Source organism: Cydia splendana, chromosome 9 (genome assembly GCF_910591565.1).
Source record: "Cydia splendana chromosome 9, ilCydSple1.2, whole genome shotgun sequence".
Classification (NCBI taxonomy): Eukaryota; Metazoa; Arthropoda; class Insecta; order Lepidoptera; family Tortricidae; genus Cydia; species Cydia splendana.
In genome coordinates, this window is record NC_085968.1 from 1,500,191 (window position 1) to 1,515,173 (window position 14,983).

The window sequence follows — 14,983 nt, forward strand, 5'->3', positions numbered from 1 at the left end:
ATTAGCTGACCATTTATATACCGTATTGCCACGACATAAGCTCTACATTAGTAAAGAGATGGAAACAAATTAAAATTGAGAAGAGGGTCAGTGGGATTCAGGGTGACCCATTCGCTGGGTGTCTACGTTGAATTTGCTAAATTGTAGTTTATATTTTGAATATTTTTATGCGTTTTAATGACGGGCCAATGCCATGAAAAAAGATCATTCAAAAACTAGACTATAGTCCGACAAGAAATTGTAGAAAATTATTGAGGGCGCCGCTTCCTACGTAACTGCCACGTTGTTGACGAAATATACCTACTTAAACATGGCAACAATTTAGTATCGATTTTTTTTTAGTTCCATTTTATTTAATTTCTACTATTTTATGTAGCACTATATTTGCGAAGGCAAACTCTATTATTGTTATTGGCACCCACCTTGTATATTTATTACGCGTCTCTAGTGTCCGACAGAAACCAGATTATTAGACGAAACCGAAGGTACGGATTTGCTCTAGTTTCGGCCGAAACCGAACCATCCGCCGAAACATTATTTTTATGCCGAAGCCGAAACTGAAACTTCGGTTGGACAGTCGCCGTCAGATATATCGGGGCGTCCAAGGTGTTCACAATATCTGAGCACGCACTCTAACGCCCTGACAATAGGGGCGTGTTCAGATATTTGTGAGCGCCTTGGCCGCTCCGATATTATATCTAGTTAGTTCATATATCCCCGGTTCGTACAATTAAGAGCTCGACGCTCTGAAGTCTAAAGCTATGCTCGCTAAGCCATTATTGTGAATACAATTAAGGCCAGCGCTGGGCATCGATCGTTGGACCCCCTGGTCGTCGTCCCTGCCACTTGTACCACTTGCCACCCCTCCAAACTTTAGAAATAGCTTGACAGTCGAAATGTAAGGTATTGTTTTTGTAAATTGATTTTTTTATGGAAATTTAGATAGAAATAAAAGTTGCACTTATATTTAATTTTAGTTCTCATAGTCTTATCTTTACCAGAGCGTAATTTGCGTGTGTAATATTGAAAGAAAAAACCGTATGACAGTTTTTAAATAAATAAACGATACGTACATGGCGTGTTAAATAATTCTATTCTGTTAGTAATTTTCACTTTACTAAAAATATGTAACCCCTTAACAATTTATGTTTATGTACAGTCAGCAGCAGAAGTTGCTAAGCGGGCGAGGTGTTCAAAATGATCTTGACGCGACTTTATTGTTAAGAGAATAACAGCGTGTCAAGGTAATTATAATTATGAACACCTCGCCCGCTTAGCAACTTCAGCTGCTGACTGTACATACGTTGTATATATTTTTACGTCATATTTAAATATATTAACCACCTTCATACACACTCGTGTAACATACAACCTATAACAAATATTTTAAACCTCTTTTCAAACAAACTGGCAACTTACAAATTTGTACATTTGATGAATTCAAACCAGGAATAAAAAACAGTGAATCCGAGCAGCCCATCAGGCGGGACAGATCCGCATTTTTTTTTCTAAATTTCAGTCCGTTTCAAAATTTTTGTAGGATATTTGTTTATTTCTACATTTTTTATAGTGTTTTACACCGGATCTAACAAAATTTTAAGTAACAATCATGGTAAGTATTTTATGTGTATTTTTCTCTTTGTTCGTAAGATGTCCGTCTTACTTCCATGCGCTGTACTTTACCTACGTATTTTGCAGTTTGTAATATGTACTGATATCGTAGTTAGTATTACATATTTCTAATGCAGCGTGTCAAGACATCGTATTTTTACATTTTGCAGTAGTAGGTACAGCCGTTGTAGGTAACAGTGAGCTAGGATTTTAATTATAGTGAGTAGGTTCCAAATTACGTTCGAAAGAAAAAGCAACGGAAATTGGATGAATATGGAAGACCATTAATAACCAATAGGTGACATTGTTTTTATGTACCTCTGTTGATTTGATATAACTTGCCCTTGCATACTTATTATTCCAGCATTTCACATTTCTTTTTCACAAAAATAAGTGACAAAACGCTTCAGAAATTTGACTGACATTTTAATGTGACACCTATCCAAAAATAGGTAGTGTCAAGTTTGATATGATGAATTGATGTTAGTTGATAGCTGAACCTACAAAACGCCCACCTATTTTTCACATACCTTTGTAGAACTAGAGATGTGTACATATTCTGTTTTTTCCGACACGAAGCTACCTGTTAAAGCGAGTAAAATACGTGTAACCCTTTTGCACGCGAGCAGCGGGAGTGCATATCGGTCCACGTCGGGCAAGCCGGAGTGCAGATGGGCGTGGCCTGCTGGCAGCTGTACTGCCTCGAGCACGGCATCAGGCCGGATGGAACGCTGCCTGTCTGTGAAGCTGACCCGAGATCCTCGGACTCGTGTTTCAACACGTTCTTCTCTGAGGCGGATAGAGGGAAGATGGTACCACGAGTTGTGATGGTGGATCTTGAGCCTACTGTCATTGGTGAGTCAATTAAGTATAAGCATTTCAGTTGGTCCACGTCGGGCAAGCCGGAGTGCAGATGGACGTGATCCCAACAACATCCTAATTTTTACAACCACCAGCGAGTGCAACTTGTTTGCTTTGCAATTGAACATCAGCTTTAAAATTCTGCTCGTGTTTTAGATGAGATCCGCACCGGCGACTACCGACAGCTCTACCACCCTGAACAGCTGATAACAGGCAAGGAAGATGCAGCCAACAATTACGCTCGAGGACACTACTCCACTGGCCGCGAAATCTTGTTGCCTGTCATGGAGAGGGTACGGAAGTTAGCTGACCAGTGCACCGGTCTACAGGTAAAACTAACCTTATCTCTCTCTCTCTCTCTCTCTCTCTGTGTCTTTCTCTCTCTCTCTCTCTCTCTCTGAAGATAGACAAAGAGGACGTTGCCTACATTTACGCACGCGTGCACAGTAGTTCCGTATCCTCTCCATGACGGGCAGCTGGATTTCGCTACCCGTAGAGTACTATGGGTAGCGAAATCCAGCTGCCCGTCATGGAGAGGATACGGAAGTTAGCTGACCACTGTTCTAGTCTACAGGTAAAACTATTCCTCTCTCTCTTATCGTGGGAAAGGGGGACGCCAATTACAACTATGCGCGCGAGCACTACTCCATCACGGGCCGCGAAATTGTAATGCCTGTCATGGATACAATTAAAAAGCTGGGTGATTAGTGTCATAGCAGAATAAGCAACTAATTGTCACTTACCAACTAAGAAACCTTGTACCTACTTATTCTTCTCTAAAATATTATTCTCTCTCTCTCTCTCTCTCTTTCTCTCTCTCTCCTCTCTCTCTGCGTTTGGACACGCGACATGCGCACGTCCACAACAGGAGGACTGAGCGGTAAATGGCTCAAAGCCAATAACTTAGTATGCGTGGGTGCGAAATCTACTTAGCGTCAGTTTTATCTTGGCGATTACACCGTGGATCTTTCTTTCTGTGGAGTATTTATTGTATTTCATTCGACTAGCAAGTTCTTAATACAACATAGACCTAAACTAACAGAAATTAACAAACCTATTTAACTCGAGGTACATATTTTGAAACATCTTGTTGGCAGGGTTTCTTCGTATTCCACTCGTTTGGTGGTGGCACCGGCTCTGGCTTCACGTCGCTGCTGATGGAGAACCTCTCCGACGAGTTCGGCAAGAAGAGCAAGCTGGAGTTCGCCATATACCCCGCACCGCAGGTCAGTCAGAAACAGCAATACTCTTAACTATACATAGCTGGACCTTATTACATAAGGCATAAGGTCCACGGATGGACAGTTAACCGTGTGGGCGATGACACTCGTTTGTCAGGGTTTCTTAATGTTTTTCACCTCAGCAGCTCGAACAAGGGTACTTTGCTTCTTAAAAACAGAGCAAAATGCGATTTTTCTCACCGAGTCATTTTTTCTCACTCAGTGAGCAAAATAGCATATAATAGCATATATTCAAGTGACCTTTATAGTCAAATGACATTTCAACATGCGGGGTCTAATACAAGTTCGATATACTTGGGTTCTATTATCTCTGTCCGTCTAGGTATGTTCTCACTGCTTAGGGTGAAAAATTTTGTGTACTACACGAGATCAAAGTTATTTACATTTCGTGCGCCTTTGAATCCCTTACTACGCTCAAGATTCTATTTTAGAATCTGAGAGAGAATTATATTATAGAATCTTTCGCTTGCACGGGACTCAAAATAAGCACTCGAAGAAATATGAAACTTTGATCTCTTGTTGTACAAATAACTATTTCTTGTTCGGACACACCGGCTCTGGCTTCACTTGGATGTTGGAGAACCTCTCGGTCAAGGTCGGTAAGAGCAAGCTGGAGTTAGCCATGCATATCAGCGCAGGTTAGTTAGATACTGTTTCGTCATAGTTTCCATCTGATATGAAATCTATCCGTTGTCTTTTGAAACCTGTGGAATTTTTCCCTGCAGGAGTTATTTTGGTCACCTGCCTGAGTCATTGGATATTGGATCACATTATTACATTGGCATCGAAATTATACTCAATAACAAATTTGAGCTTAGCTAAAAAAGCGGCCAAGTGCGAGTCGGACTCGCCCATGAAGAGTTCCGTAGCAGCAAGTAACATAATAAAATTGCGGTTTACGATTTATGACGTATTAAAAAAAACTACTTACTAGATCTCGTTCAAACCAATTTTCGGTGAAAGTTTGCATGGTAATGTACATCATATATTTTTTTTAGTTTTATCATTCTCTTATTTTAGATGTTACAGGGGGGGGGGGGGGCATACATTTTACCACTTTGAATAGAATAGAATAGAATAGAAATACATTTATTTATGACAAACAAACACAGATGACAAAAACATGTTGACAAATATACAATGTATAACATTTAGTGAAAACAGTAACATTTAGTAACTTTGGAAGTGTCTCTCGCGAAAGCTATTTAGGTTAAAAAAAATGATATTAGAAACCTCAATATAATTTTTGAAGACCTATCCATAGATACCCCACACGTATGGGTTTGATGAAAAAAAAATGTTTTGTTTCAGTTCTAAGTATGGGGAACCCCCAAAATTTATTGTTTTTTTTCTTTTTTGTGTGAAAATGTTCACAGAATACATCTACTTACCAAGTTTCAACAGTAAGTATAGTTCTTATAGTTTCGGAAAAAAGTGACTGTGCCATATGGACGGACAGACAGACAGATAGACAGATAGACAGATAGACAGACAGACAGACAGACAGACAGATAGACAGACATGACGAATCCATAAGGGTTCCGTTTTTTACACGACTGCCCAAACAAAAAGAGTGTATTGTTTTTACCATTTGGCTACGGAACCCTAAAAAGTACGTGCACGTAGTTGAAATACGAGTACTTAATACAGGATTAGAATGAAATCCTAAAACCACAGAGCCAATAAAAGTGGAAAAGTGCCGATTACCAATGAAGACAAACCAATACAAATATGTATAAATATAAAATTATATTCATAGTGGGTTACACAAGTAAACGTAAGATTTAAATTTTCTTCCAGGTTTCGACGGCGGTTGTAGAGCCATACAACGCCGTGCTGACCACTCACGCCACCATCTCGCACTCTGACTGTGCCTTCATGGTCGACAACGAGGCCATCTACGAGATCTGCCGTCGGCGACTGTCTATCGAGCGACCCTCTTATGCCAACCTCAACAGACTTATCTCACAGGTATAACTCGTTGCAAATGAAGTTGGGGTTGCTGCTCTACAGCAACCCCAACTTTCATTTGGCTTGTAGGTACTCCCAAACTAACAGAGGTATGATTTTTTCAAGTAAGCACAATTTCAGTACCATTTGTGTACTAAAAAAAATGCCAGATTGCATTGTGAGGTTGCTGGAGAGCTTGACGTAATATTGGAGCCTTAGGACGCCCTTAGCGAACTCGGCACCGTCGGCTGGACGGAAACTGCTTTGGACAGAGAACATGGCGGTCTTTGGTGTCGAAGACCAGGATCCACTTCGGGTCGTAGTTGCGCCACAGCAGTAAGTAAGTAAGGACGACCATCTCGCACTCATACCGCGCACTCGCCGTAAGCGGTACGACTAGTGAAACTCACAAGTTGATATCTCGGTCAATAATATTATACACATACAGCATGCGATGACTCCTCGAAAATTTCCCGTTGTTTCCGAATGCGGGCCCTATAGCACGCGTTACGTAAATCACGATGACCACATGCTGGTTAGTCACGTTAGTGACATTACTCGAATTGTGAATTGTGACGTCCGAAAGGGCGAAACAGGAATTCAACAAAACAAGAATCCGGCGAATCGGGAACTAACCCAAATGCTTTCGCCCAATAAATTTGAGTCTTTAAGTGTAATTTTCCCGTTGTCAGGTGGTATCATCGATCACAGCGTCGCTCCGATTCGACGGTGCGCTCAACGTGGACCTGACGGAGTTCCAGACCAACCTCGTACCCTACCCGCGCATTCACTTCCCTCTCGCCGCTTACGCTCCCGTCGTTTCCGCTGACAAGGTAATCATTATAATAACTTAAATCCTTTAGGGCCACTTGCACCATTCACTAAACTGGAGTTACCATGGTTACCAGTACAATTTGACACTGGATTAACGGTTTAACCGGTTAACCCCGGGTTAGTGGGTTGGTGCAAGTGGCGCTTAGCAAAGTATAGTCAAATAGCTTCTGCCCGCAAATTGGTCAGAGTAGAATTAGTAATAAGTACTTCTCTATTCCACTGCCATTCGTCAGGTGACAACCAAAACTCACTAATTACCACCACAAGTTCATAGCCATAGTGAAATATAGTAATAAGGTTGATTTTTATTTGATTCATATTTGATTTGATTTCTAGGTATCGTCTTGGGTCGTCCCATTAGTTTTTCGTCAAGTTCTTAAATTAGTCCTATTCTTCTTTCGTCACTCAGTCTACATTGAAAGCCACCGACGATTGTGACGAATGTAGAATGAGTGACGAAAGCAGAATAGGACTAATTTAAGAACTTGACGAAAAACGAATGGGACGACCCAAGACGATACCGATTTCTATTGTAAAAAGTATCCTATGTCCTTTCCCGGGATCTTCGTATCAAACTTCATCTAAATTTTATCGGTGCGCTTGAGTAAAGTCAGTTTGCGTGAAATTTTTAGGAGATAAACAATATTTGTAAACCTACATATTATTATGTATATTTATTATTGAATGTCTTCTCAGGCTTACCACGAGGGCATGTCCGTGTCCGAGATCACATCAGAGCTGTTCGAGCCACAGAACCAGATGGTGAAGTGCGACCCTCAGAACGGAAAGTACATGGCATGCTGCCTGCTGTACCGAGGCGACGTGGTGCCTAAGGTTGGTTTTCATTTGACTATCAATCTAAAGCTAAACAAGTAACCGTCAAAAATATTTTTTTGACACACTTTTATTGCCGACTGTACTTTCTCTCCTTTACATGTCTATCAAGTACCTCTCGAGACCTTTCAAATGAGCCTAAACTCAATGTGCTTATGTTTTTCCATCGAAGAGTTCCTTTGGCTACCTTCCGACTGCATCATCAGATCAGCTCCATGGTAGCATATTATTGCATTGTCATCGGCAATATGGAAATATGCGAAATTTCAGCTATATCGGACACCCGGAAGTGGTTCAAATTTAAGTTACAAGATTTGAAGCACCATAGGTACAAAGAGATATAGGTATATACGCAGTCAGTGAAGCTAAATAAAAGTGTGTAACAAACCTGTTGGAAAGGAGCTGCTCTCGCTCCTTTAGAGATAACTTTGTTTATTTATGGCTGAGTTTCACCATACTGTAATCGTACATTGCTGGTGCAACAAGTAAATAATAACGTTAGGTACCGTCGTTAAGATTGTCAAGTGACATTAAGTTATCGAAGCTTCATTGAGTCTTTCAGAGTGACGAGAAAAAAAAATATATTAAAATGTGATGATATTCTAGGTATTTTTGTTATTGTTTGGTTGTTTTCAGTCTTTAACTTATGTTTTGTTATATGCATTTTATTTTCCTTTTCTGTAGGACGTGAATGCGGCCATAGCCGCGATGAAAGGGCGGTCCGGCATCAGATTTGTGGACTGGTGTCCTACCGGATTCAAGGTAAACGTAATTTTAAAGTTTTAACCCTTAGATGCATGAAGTATACTCATACTAAAACAACAAGTGACAACCGAATTCACTTTAAATTGAGAATTTATATCTTAATTTTAAGAGAACTTGGTTGGTAGGTAGGTTGTCTGAAACAAGACAATATAGATATTTCATGCATTTAAGAGTCAAGCAAAATGTTTGCATTACGGTATTTTCCTTTTTAGGGTTCCGTACTAAAAAGGTACAAAAGGAACCCTTGTGGTGCGACTCTGTCCATCTGTCTGTCTGTCACATTGCTAAATATCTCGAGAACTACTAAAGCTGTCGATTTGAAATTTGGAATAGTTATGAACAACGCTAACCTTGCCCTGAAAATGCCCAATATAAAGAGGGGGCAAAATTTCAGTCTAGCTACTATTAGGTCGAGTGGGATATCATATTTTTGGCTGTCGCTCGCTGAAATAAGTCATATTTTTATAGAAGTGTGTCATTTATAGTGGTTATTAATGATGATTTCTAATCTATCTTTAATCAATCCTTTCTAGGCTGCCTAAGAAAACATGTTTCTCTTCTGTTGTTTGTGTTCTCTTCTCCCCATCTTGTTCTTTCACCATTGTTTCACACAATCACAATGTCACAAAAAGATCAGCTCGACCTTACTCCGAAGTAACTTTGTGTTCTGGGTTCAGGTGGGCATCAACTACCAACCACCAACAGTCGTAGCTGGAGGTGACCTCGCGCAAGTAAAGCGGGCAGCCTCCATGCTGAGCAACACCACCGCCATCGCCGAGGCGTGGGGCAAGCTCGACCACAAATTTGATCTCATGTTCTGCAAGCGGGCGTTCGTGCACTGGTGAGTACTGACCAGGTGGAGCCACTGAGCGACACATACATCGCCGAGGCCTGGGTAAAGCTCAACCACAAAGAGTCTAGCAGGCTAAGCGAACAAGAAGCGCCCCCAGCTACGGATTTGGTCATTCTTTCAGGTGGTGTACTGGCAGGTCCTAAGAACACTCTATGCTTAATATCAGTCTTCGATCTTCTTTTGTTTTCGTGTTATTCAAGATAATGTAAAATAATCAGTGTATCATTGAAAGTGTCATATTTTGTAAACTGTTCAAGTTAGATTAACCAAACAAAATTATATTTGACAACAATAAAATAGACTACAAAATGGATATGTTTAACCTGCATCATGTCCTTAAACTTCAAAATATATATTAAAAAAAAAAAAACATTTTATTTTTCTTCTCATTTTTTTAATACTTTTCGCGGAGACACCTATAAAAATATTTGCATAAATCTTCGTGCGTCATGTCAAAAAAAAACATTATCGATCAAGTAGTTACTAGCATATATAAATAAAGTACCAGTGCAGTGTGAAGATAAGTTAGTATGTAGGTATAAAATCTCTTCCTAATAAACCTAATATCTGGGAAACCGAGCTTTGCTCGGAAAATATAAAAAAACTAAAAAAAGTGCGTTTTCCCAGAGCTTAGACCTAGCTAAATCAATTTATCGCACCCAAAAAACTCCATATAGCAAATTTCATCGAAATCGTTAAGCCGTTTCCGATATCCTTGTTTGCTTAATAGCATAGTGTTCTTAGGACCTGCCAGTACACCACTAGAAAGAATGACCAAATCGTCGCTGGGGGCACTTCTTGTTCGCTTAGCCTGCGAGACCCTTTGATCTCATGTTCTGCAAGCGGGCGTTTGTACACTGGTGAGTAACAGCTGAACAGGTGGAGCCACTGAGCGACAGAAACATCGCCAAGGCCTGGGACGAGGTCGACCTTCCGTGTCATCCCTGAACTATTTTTTATCAGAAACTTGCTTCTATCATACTTCAACATCATCAACCTCTTCCCCCAGGTACGTCGGCGAAGGCATGGAAGAAGGAGAGTTCTCCGAAGCCCGCGAGGACCTGGCGACGTTAGAGAGAGACTACGACGAGGTGGCCATCGAGACCTCCGACCTCCCGGGCGACGACGAGCTATGATCAACGATCTGACTACATCCTAAGGTCGCTTTTCAGACAAATTTTGCGATTTTAAAGTCCGTTTAGATCTGGAGAATGCACCTCTAGCCTAGCGCGCCATTTACGAAAGAGCTCGTGTTTCGAAGTACTATGTGTAGTACATTGCGCGAACGGTTAAGGAGATAATTATATCTACCTTCTCTTACTGCTATCTTGCTACTAAAAGGGACAAGGAAATTTGGGTGTCCCTCAAGCAGTGTCCTGAAAACAGAAGAATTAATCCCTTAGTAAATGGCTCAAGATAGGTGCATTCCATATCTGGACGGACCTAGATATACGATCAAAAAACGTCTACTGACACCACAACACCACCGCGTTATACAGGGTCTGTGCCACCTTTCACCTATGATGTTTCCACGCGGGTTTAGTTTCTGAAGTTATTTTGACTTACCTTTGGAGACATATAACTTTAGACTGGTGACGTCACAGCGCCGAAGCTGACGCCCTAAAACCACGGCCATATTTTTTTTAACAATATTGATTATAGCAGAACTCTGAAATTGTTTAAAGGTCCGAAAATGTCTGCAGTAGGCGCGGAGCGACTAGCCCCTATTCCCTGCGTGTTGAGGTCCATTTTGGTACCATTTTGTAATAGAAGCGGCATGTCAGAGTGAAGCTCCCTCGCCGCTTGCCTTTCTCCGTCGAGCAAACTTGCGATTGTCTTAGTTAAGTTTTTTTGGCGTTTTTCTTTAAATTTTTTAGCAAATGCTCGACGGAGAAGCCTAATTTTGAAGTGTTTATTTTGAGTCGTTGGTGGTTTTGTGGTGTGACTAATATTGTAAGTGTAATGTTGTAAGTGTAATTTGTCCGTTGATGTTTTTAAAATATTTAAAAAGTTTTGAGTGACCGTCTGATGTGTCTAATAAATTGTACAGTTTTATGAGTCGGTTTAATTTCGTATCCTTATATTTTAGGATCATCCACTTCGTGACGATGCTCTCTGGCAACCCCACATTGCTTTTTGTCATTTTTTATTACCTGAGGATTTAGTACATAATTGCTTAATTGGTATTTAATTAGTACTTTCTTGAAAAAAAAATTACATTAGTTTGGAAGTACAACCCGATTGGAGTTGGGGTTGCTGTAGAGCAGCGGTCGGCAACCTTTTAGCAGCCAAGGGCCACATAGTAGTTAACGGAGGTGACGCGGGCCGTACTTTGTTAATATTTATGACTTTATGAGACATTGTTGTTTGTCACTATTACATACAAAATAGCCAAGGCGCCTCTCGGGCCGCAAGTGACAGATTCGCGAGTCGCATGCGGCCCGCGGGCCGCAGGTTGCCGACCGCAGCTGTAGAGTATCCTCCTAGCAACCCCACCAAATTCCAGAATAGGTATAATCCTGGTAGTTGCCACCACAGATTATTAACTAGTTAGTCAAAACTTTTCAAAATAAATGTATAATGGCGGCTGCCAAGGTGGGGGCCTGGGGTTAGCAGGGCGAGGGGACACGCGATGGTTGCGCCGCAGTGGCCGTTTTGGGAGTTGAACTGTCATATCCCTGGTTGCCATAAAACATGCAAATTACCGCCAACTCTCGGCACTGAATTGGTATATCGTGGCACAAAGATGCGAAATAACCATATTTATGTTATGTTAGTAGAATGCTCGGGAAAGTTACTAAATCGTGAGCACAATAAATAGTAGTTTGTGTTACAAGGGATCAAAATTATATATTTCCGCTAAGGGCGGTACATTGAATCCTGAATGAAGCGATGGATTCTACAATAGAATCCCGAACGTAGTGAGTGAGATGAGGTATTCAAGCCCAAGACGAAATAATTTTGATACCGTGTGACACATACTGCTTTTCACATCAACTATGAGGAAATTGTTATGTTCCAAAATGTGTTATTTGACCAAAAAATAATTGTATGCAAGAAAGAAAAAATCGTGTCCTAGAACAGAAAAATACAACTTTGATCCCTCCTAGCAGGGAAGAAAAGTGCCACTTTTATCCCTCCTAGCGTGGAAGAAAAAGCCCTTTTTCGGGTATCGTCTTGGGTGGTCATATTCGTTTTTCGTCAAGTTCTTAAATTAGTCCTATTCTGCTTTCGTCACTCATTCTACATTCGTCACAATCGTCGGTGGCTTTCAATGTAGAATGAGTGACGAAAGCAGAATAGGACTAATTCAAGAACTTGACGAAAAACGAATGGGACCACCCAAGACGATACCCTTTTTCGAATAGGTGATGTGAAAAAGATATTTTCCGAATAGGTAATGTGAAATAAATGTTATCTGCATTAGGTACCTACTTTAAATATATCGTAAAGGTTTATAAAGTAACACCAAAAATTCAAATAACGTATATTTTTTCATAAAATACACATTTATTAAAATAATTACTAAAATACCTACACAATACATTGAAATTGCACAAAAAATATTCCTAATAATAATTTATTAGGTAACTTGATAACAAACGCTGTTATATTTCGATTCTCCATAACATAAATAAATAAAACAATAGAGCTCTGGTACCTACATTTTATGAAATTGGCTAGATCTAAGGGCTAGATGCATTTAATCCATCTCGATTTAGTTTAATAATTATTTGTGACTATTTTGTGTGAGAAAAAAAAAGTAAAGGTCTCAAGAAAAGCGTACTCCCTTTATCTCCGGCAACGCACTTGCAACCCCTCTGGTATTGCAGAAGTCCATGAGCAACTGTAATTGCTTACCATCGGGCGATTCGTCTGCTCGTTTGCCACCTATATTATAAAAAAGGAGAGTTATGTCACGCCAAGTGCCACGTTAGTATGGCGCTCCCATACATTGTGACTGGATGACTATGTTAACTAGGCAACATGTCTTTACTATATGTACACTATTTCACGATTTGTACAATTTTACCTTGTCTAGAGTGCATGAACATAATTTTTCATTTTTTTTATCTGTCACAAAGAAAAAAAGCATCTCATTCCTCTTATTTTGATATAACACTGCCATTATATTATATTAACATACAACTATATTAAATAAATATTTAATTATATTGATTATTACTAAACTATATTTATCTTTGGCTACCAACAATTTTATATATTTAAAATATTCAAATTGTGGACCGTATAAAATAACATGTTGATGATATGTCTCGCATAACATCATAACATAACAAGTGAGGAGCAAAATGGGTATTAAAATAACATCCATCGTTTAAAAAATTACTATAAAACAACTCATTCGGCTTCTAATTCCATACAAATAAGAAAATAATTCTATTTTAGGTAATATTTTTTACAAATTTGAAGCGCCTGCTAAAAATGTTTTACATGTTGACGCAACACATCTTGCTAATATAAAAGTACAGGCGTTTACAATAAGGCCGACTTATGTATACGATAAATTTTTACTACATAATTATTTGTACTGAGTTGTATGTGATTATCATCTCTCATTCTGGCAACAATAATGCAACTATTGCGGGTGCCACCGCATTTCTTGACACCGAATACCGGAGCAAAATACGGTACTCAAAAATTTTCTCGTCAGTTTTTGCGTGACCTTATCCCCGTGACAAGCCGTGACCGCATCGGCGTCAGGTCAAGAAGTGCAGTGTCACCTTAAACCTGAGTTTTTAACGCGTTTGTCGCGACCCCCAGGCAAATAAGTGGATTGTAAGGGCTGGCAAAGGGCTTCAACCTTTTCGCCGCCATTGACTTCATATAAAGCCAGTACATTTCGTGCCCCACACGCCACGACTTCATATCAAGTCGTGGTTTTGGCCAAGTTTGTTTACGTGCAATTTTTGACATGGTGTTTGATGACACTTTACTTCATTGACTTGGCGGCGAAAAGGTTAAAAGGAAAATAACATTATGCCAAGGAGGTTTGAAGAACACTGCCATAAACTAATGCAATTCACGAATTTTCAGTAAACTGAAGACGATATCGCTCTTCGAGCAACACCGGGAAGTCTGCATTCGCACTATTTCCCTTCTACCGAAGCACATGCCCAACTGGGCACACAACTGACGCGGTGCGTGTAGTTACTCATCCGTACACAAAAAGTTATGTGCAAGATTTGTCTTTGACGTGCGTAATTTCTATGTATTTAGCGTCGTCATTACAGATTGGACTGTGTGCAAAAAATGGCAGAACGATTTGTACGGTAAGCTCGCTTGGGCTCCCTTCCGACGTGTCGGAAGCCGGTGTTGCTCGAAGCTGGTAAGATTTGACACCATCACAAGCCTTACAACTTCCTCGGTGGCGGAGACTCGGACACGCTCGGCGTGAGCGACAGCCGCCGAATATTGGGCTTGTCGTATTCCTCCATGGACATAGCGCGGGACATGCGCCGTTCGACCCCTGGTGGGGGGAGGGAGGTCAGCAGACCCTGGCCTTGGCAGAAGAGGAGGAGGGATTGCGCCACTTTTGCGGGCTGGAAAAAAAAGAAAAATTGTTAAACTAACATATAAACAGCAACACTCTTAACTATCCATAGGTGGACCTTATGTCTTCTGTAATAAGGTTTACGGATGGACAGTTGCGATGGTACCGTAACATAGACTTGGACCAAGCGAATTCTGCAGGGCATTTGCAACGACAATGTGTGACCAATTGGACATGTCAACTTTAATGCCAAATTTCTATGAAAATGCGACGATGGTCGCATTTACTGGCGTTTATAATGGGTCCATATTGGGTTGCATACAAGTTTAAGTCATATCTTTGATGCGCATAACAACTTGTGTCATAATCATCATTGCGCATACAAATGAAAAGCCATATTATATTGTGTCATACATTTTTAGCCATAATATTTGATGACATACTCAGCAGTTTTTATATATTTTTTGTGCATAAGTATAGGTTTTGATTATAATGAATCAAATGTCATACCAGCTAAAA

The 14,983-nt window shown here is 40.2% G+C and overlaps 2 protein-coding genes across 11 annotated transcripts in view; one reads left to right on the forward strand and one right to left on the reverse strand.

Annotated features, from left to right (window-relative positions):
- The first annotated feature begins 1,448 nt into the window (after positions 1-1,448).
- Positions 1,449-11,004, forward strand: LOC134793337 (tubulin alpha-1 chain-like). 3 transcript variants are annotated; one of them, XM_063764878.1, is made up of 10 exons: positions 1,449-1,612; positions 2,238-2,466; positions 2,629-2,801; positions 3,570-3,698; positions 5,514-5,684; positions 6,356-6,496; positions 7,194-7,331; positions 8,016-8,093; positions 8,774-8,937; positions 9,959-11,004. In XM_063764878.1, the coding sequence occupies exons 1-10, from the start codon at positions 1,610-1,612 to the stop codon at positions 10,083-10,085; spliced, it is 1,353 nt and encodes a 450-aa protein (XP_063620948.1). In that variant the 5' UTR covers positions 1,449-1,609; the 3' UTR covers positions 10,086-11,004. The 3 variants fall into 3 exon arrangements, with proteins under 3 accessions (XP_063620948.1, XP_063620949.1, XP_063620950.1); XM_063764879.1 differs by having other exon boundaries at positions 1,451-1,612; positions 2,241-2,466; XM_063764880.1 differs by lacking the exons at positions 1,449-1,612; positions 2,238-2,466; positions 2,629-2,801 and adding an exon at positions 2,979-3,046.
- Positions 11,005-12,420: 1,416 nt separating this feature from the next.
- The window catches only part of LOC134793375 (uncharacterized protein ZK1073.1), a 67,549-nt gene continuing 64,986 nt past the window's right edge, over positions 12,421-14,983 (reverse strand). For 7 of the 8 annotated variants that reach the window (XM_063764943.1, XM_063764939.1, XM_063764940.1 and 4 more), the window contains one exon: positions 12,421-14,513. In XM_063764943.1, the coding sequence (XP_063621013.1) occupies positions 14,325-14,513 (189 nt within the window). In that variant the 3' untranslated portion in view covers positions 12,421-14,324. The remainder of the gene's footprint in view (positions 14,514-14,983) is intronic. The other variant, XM_063764945.1, reaches the window with a different exon arrangement.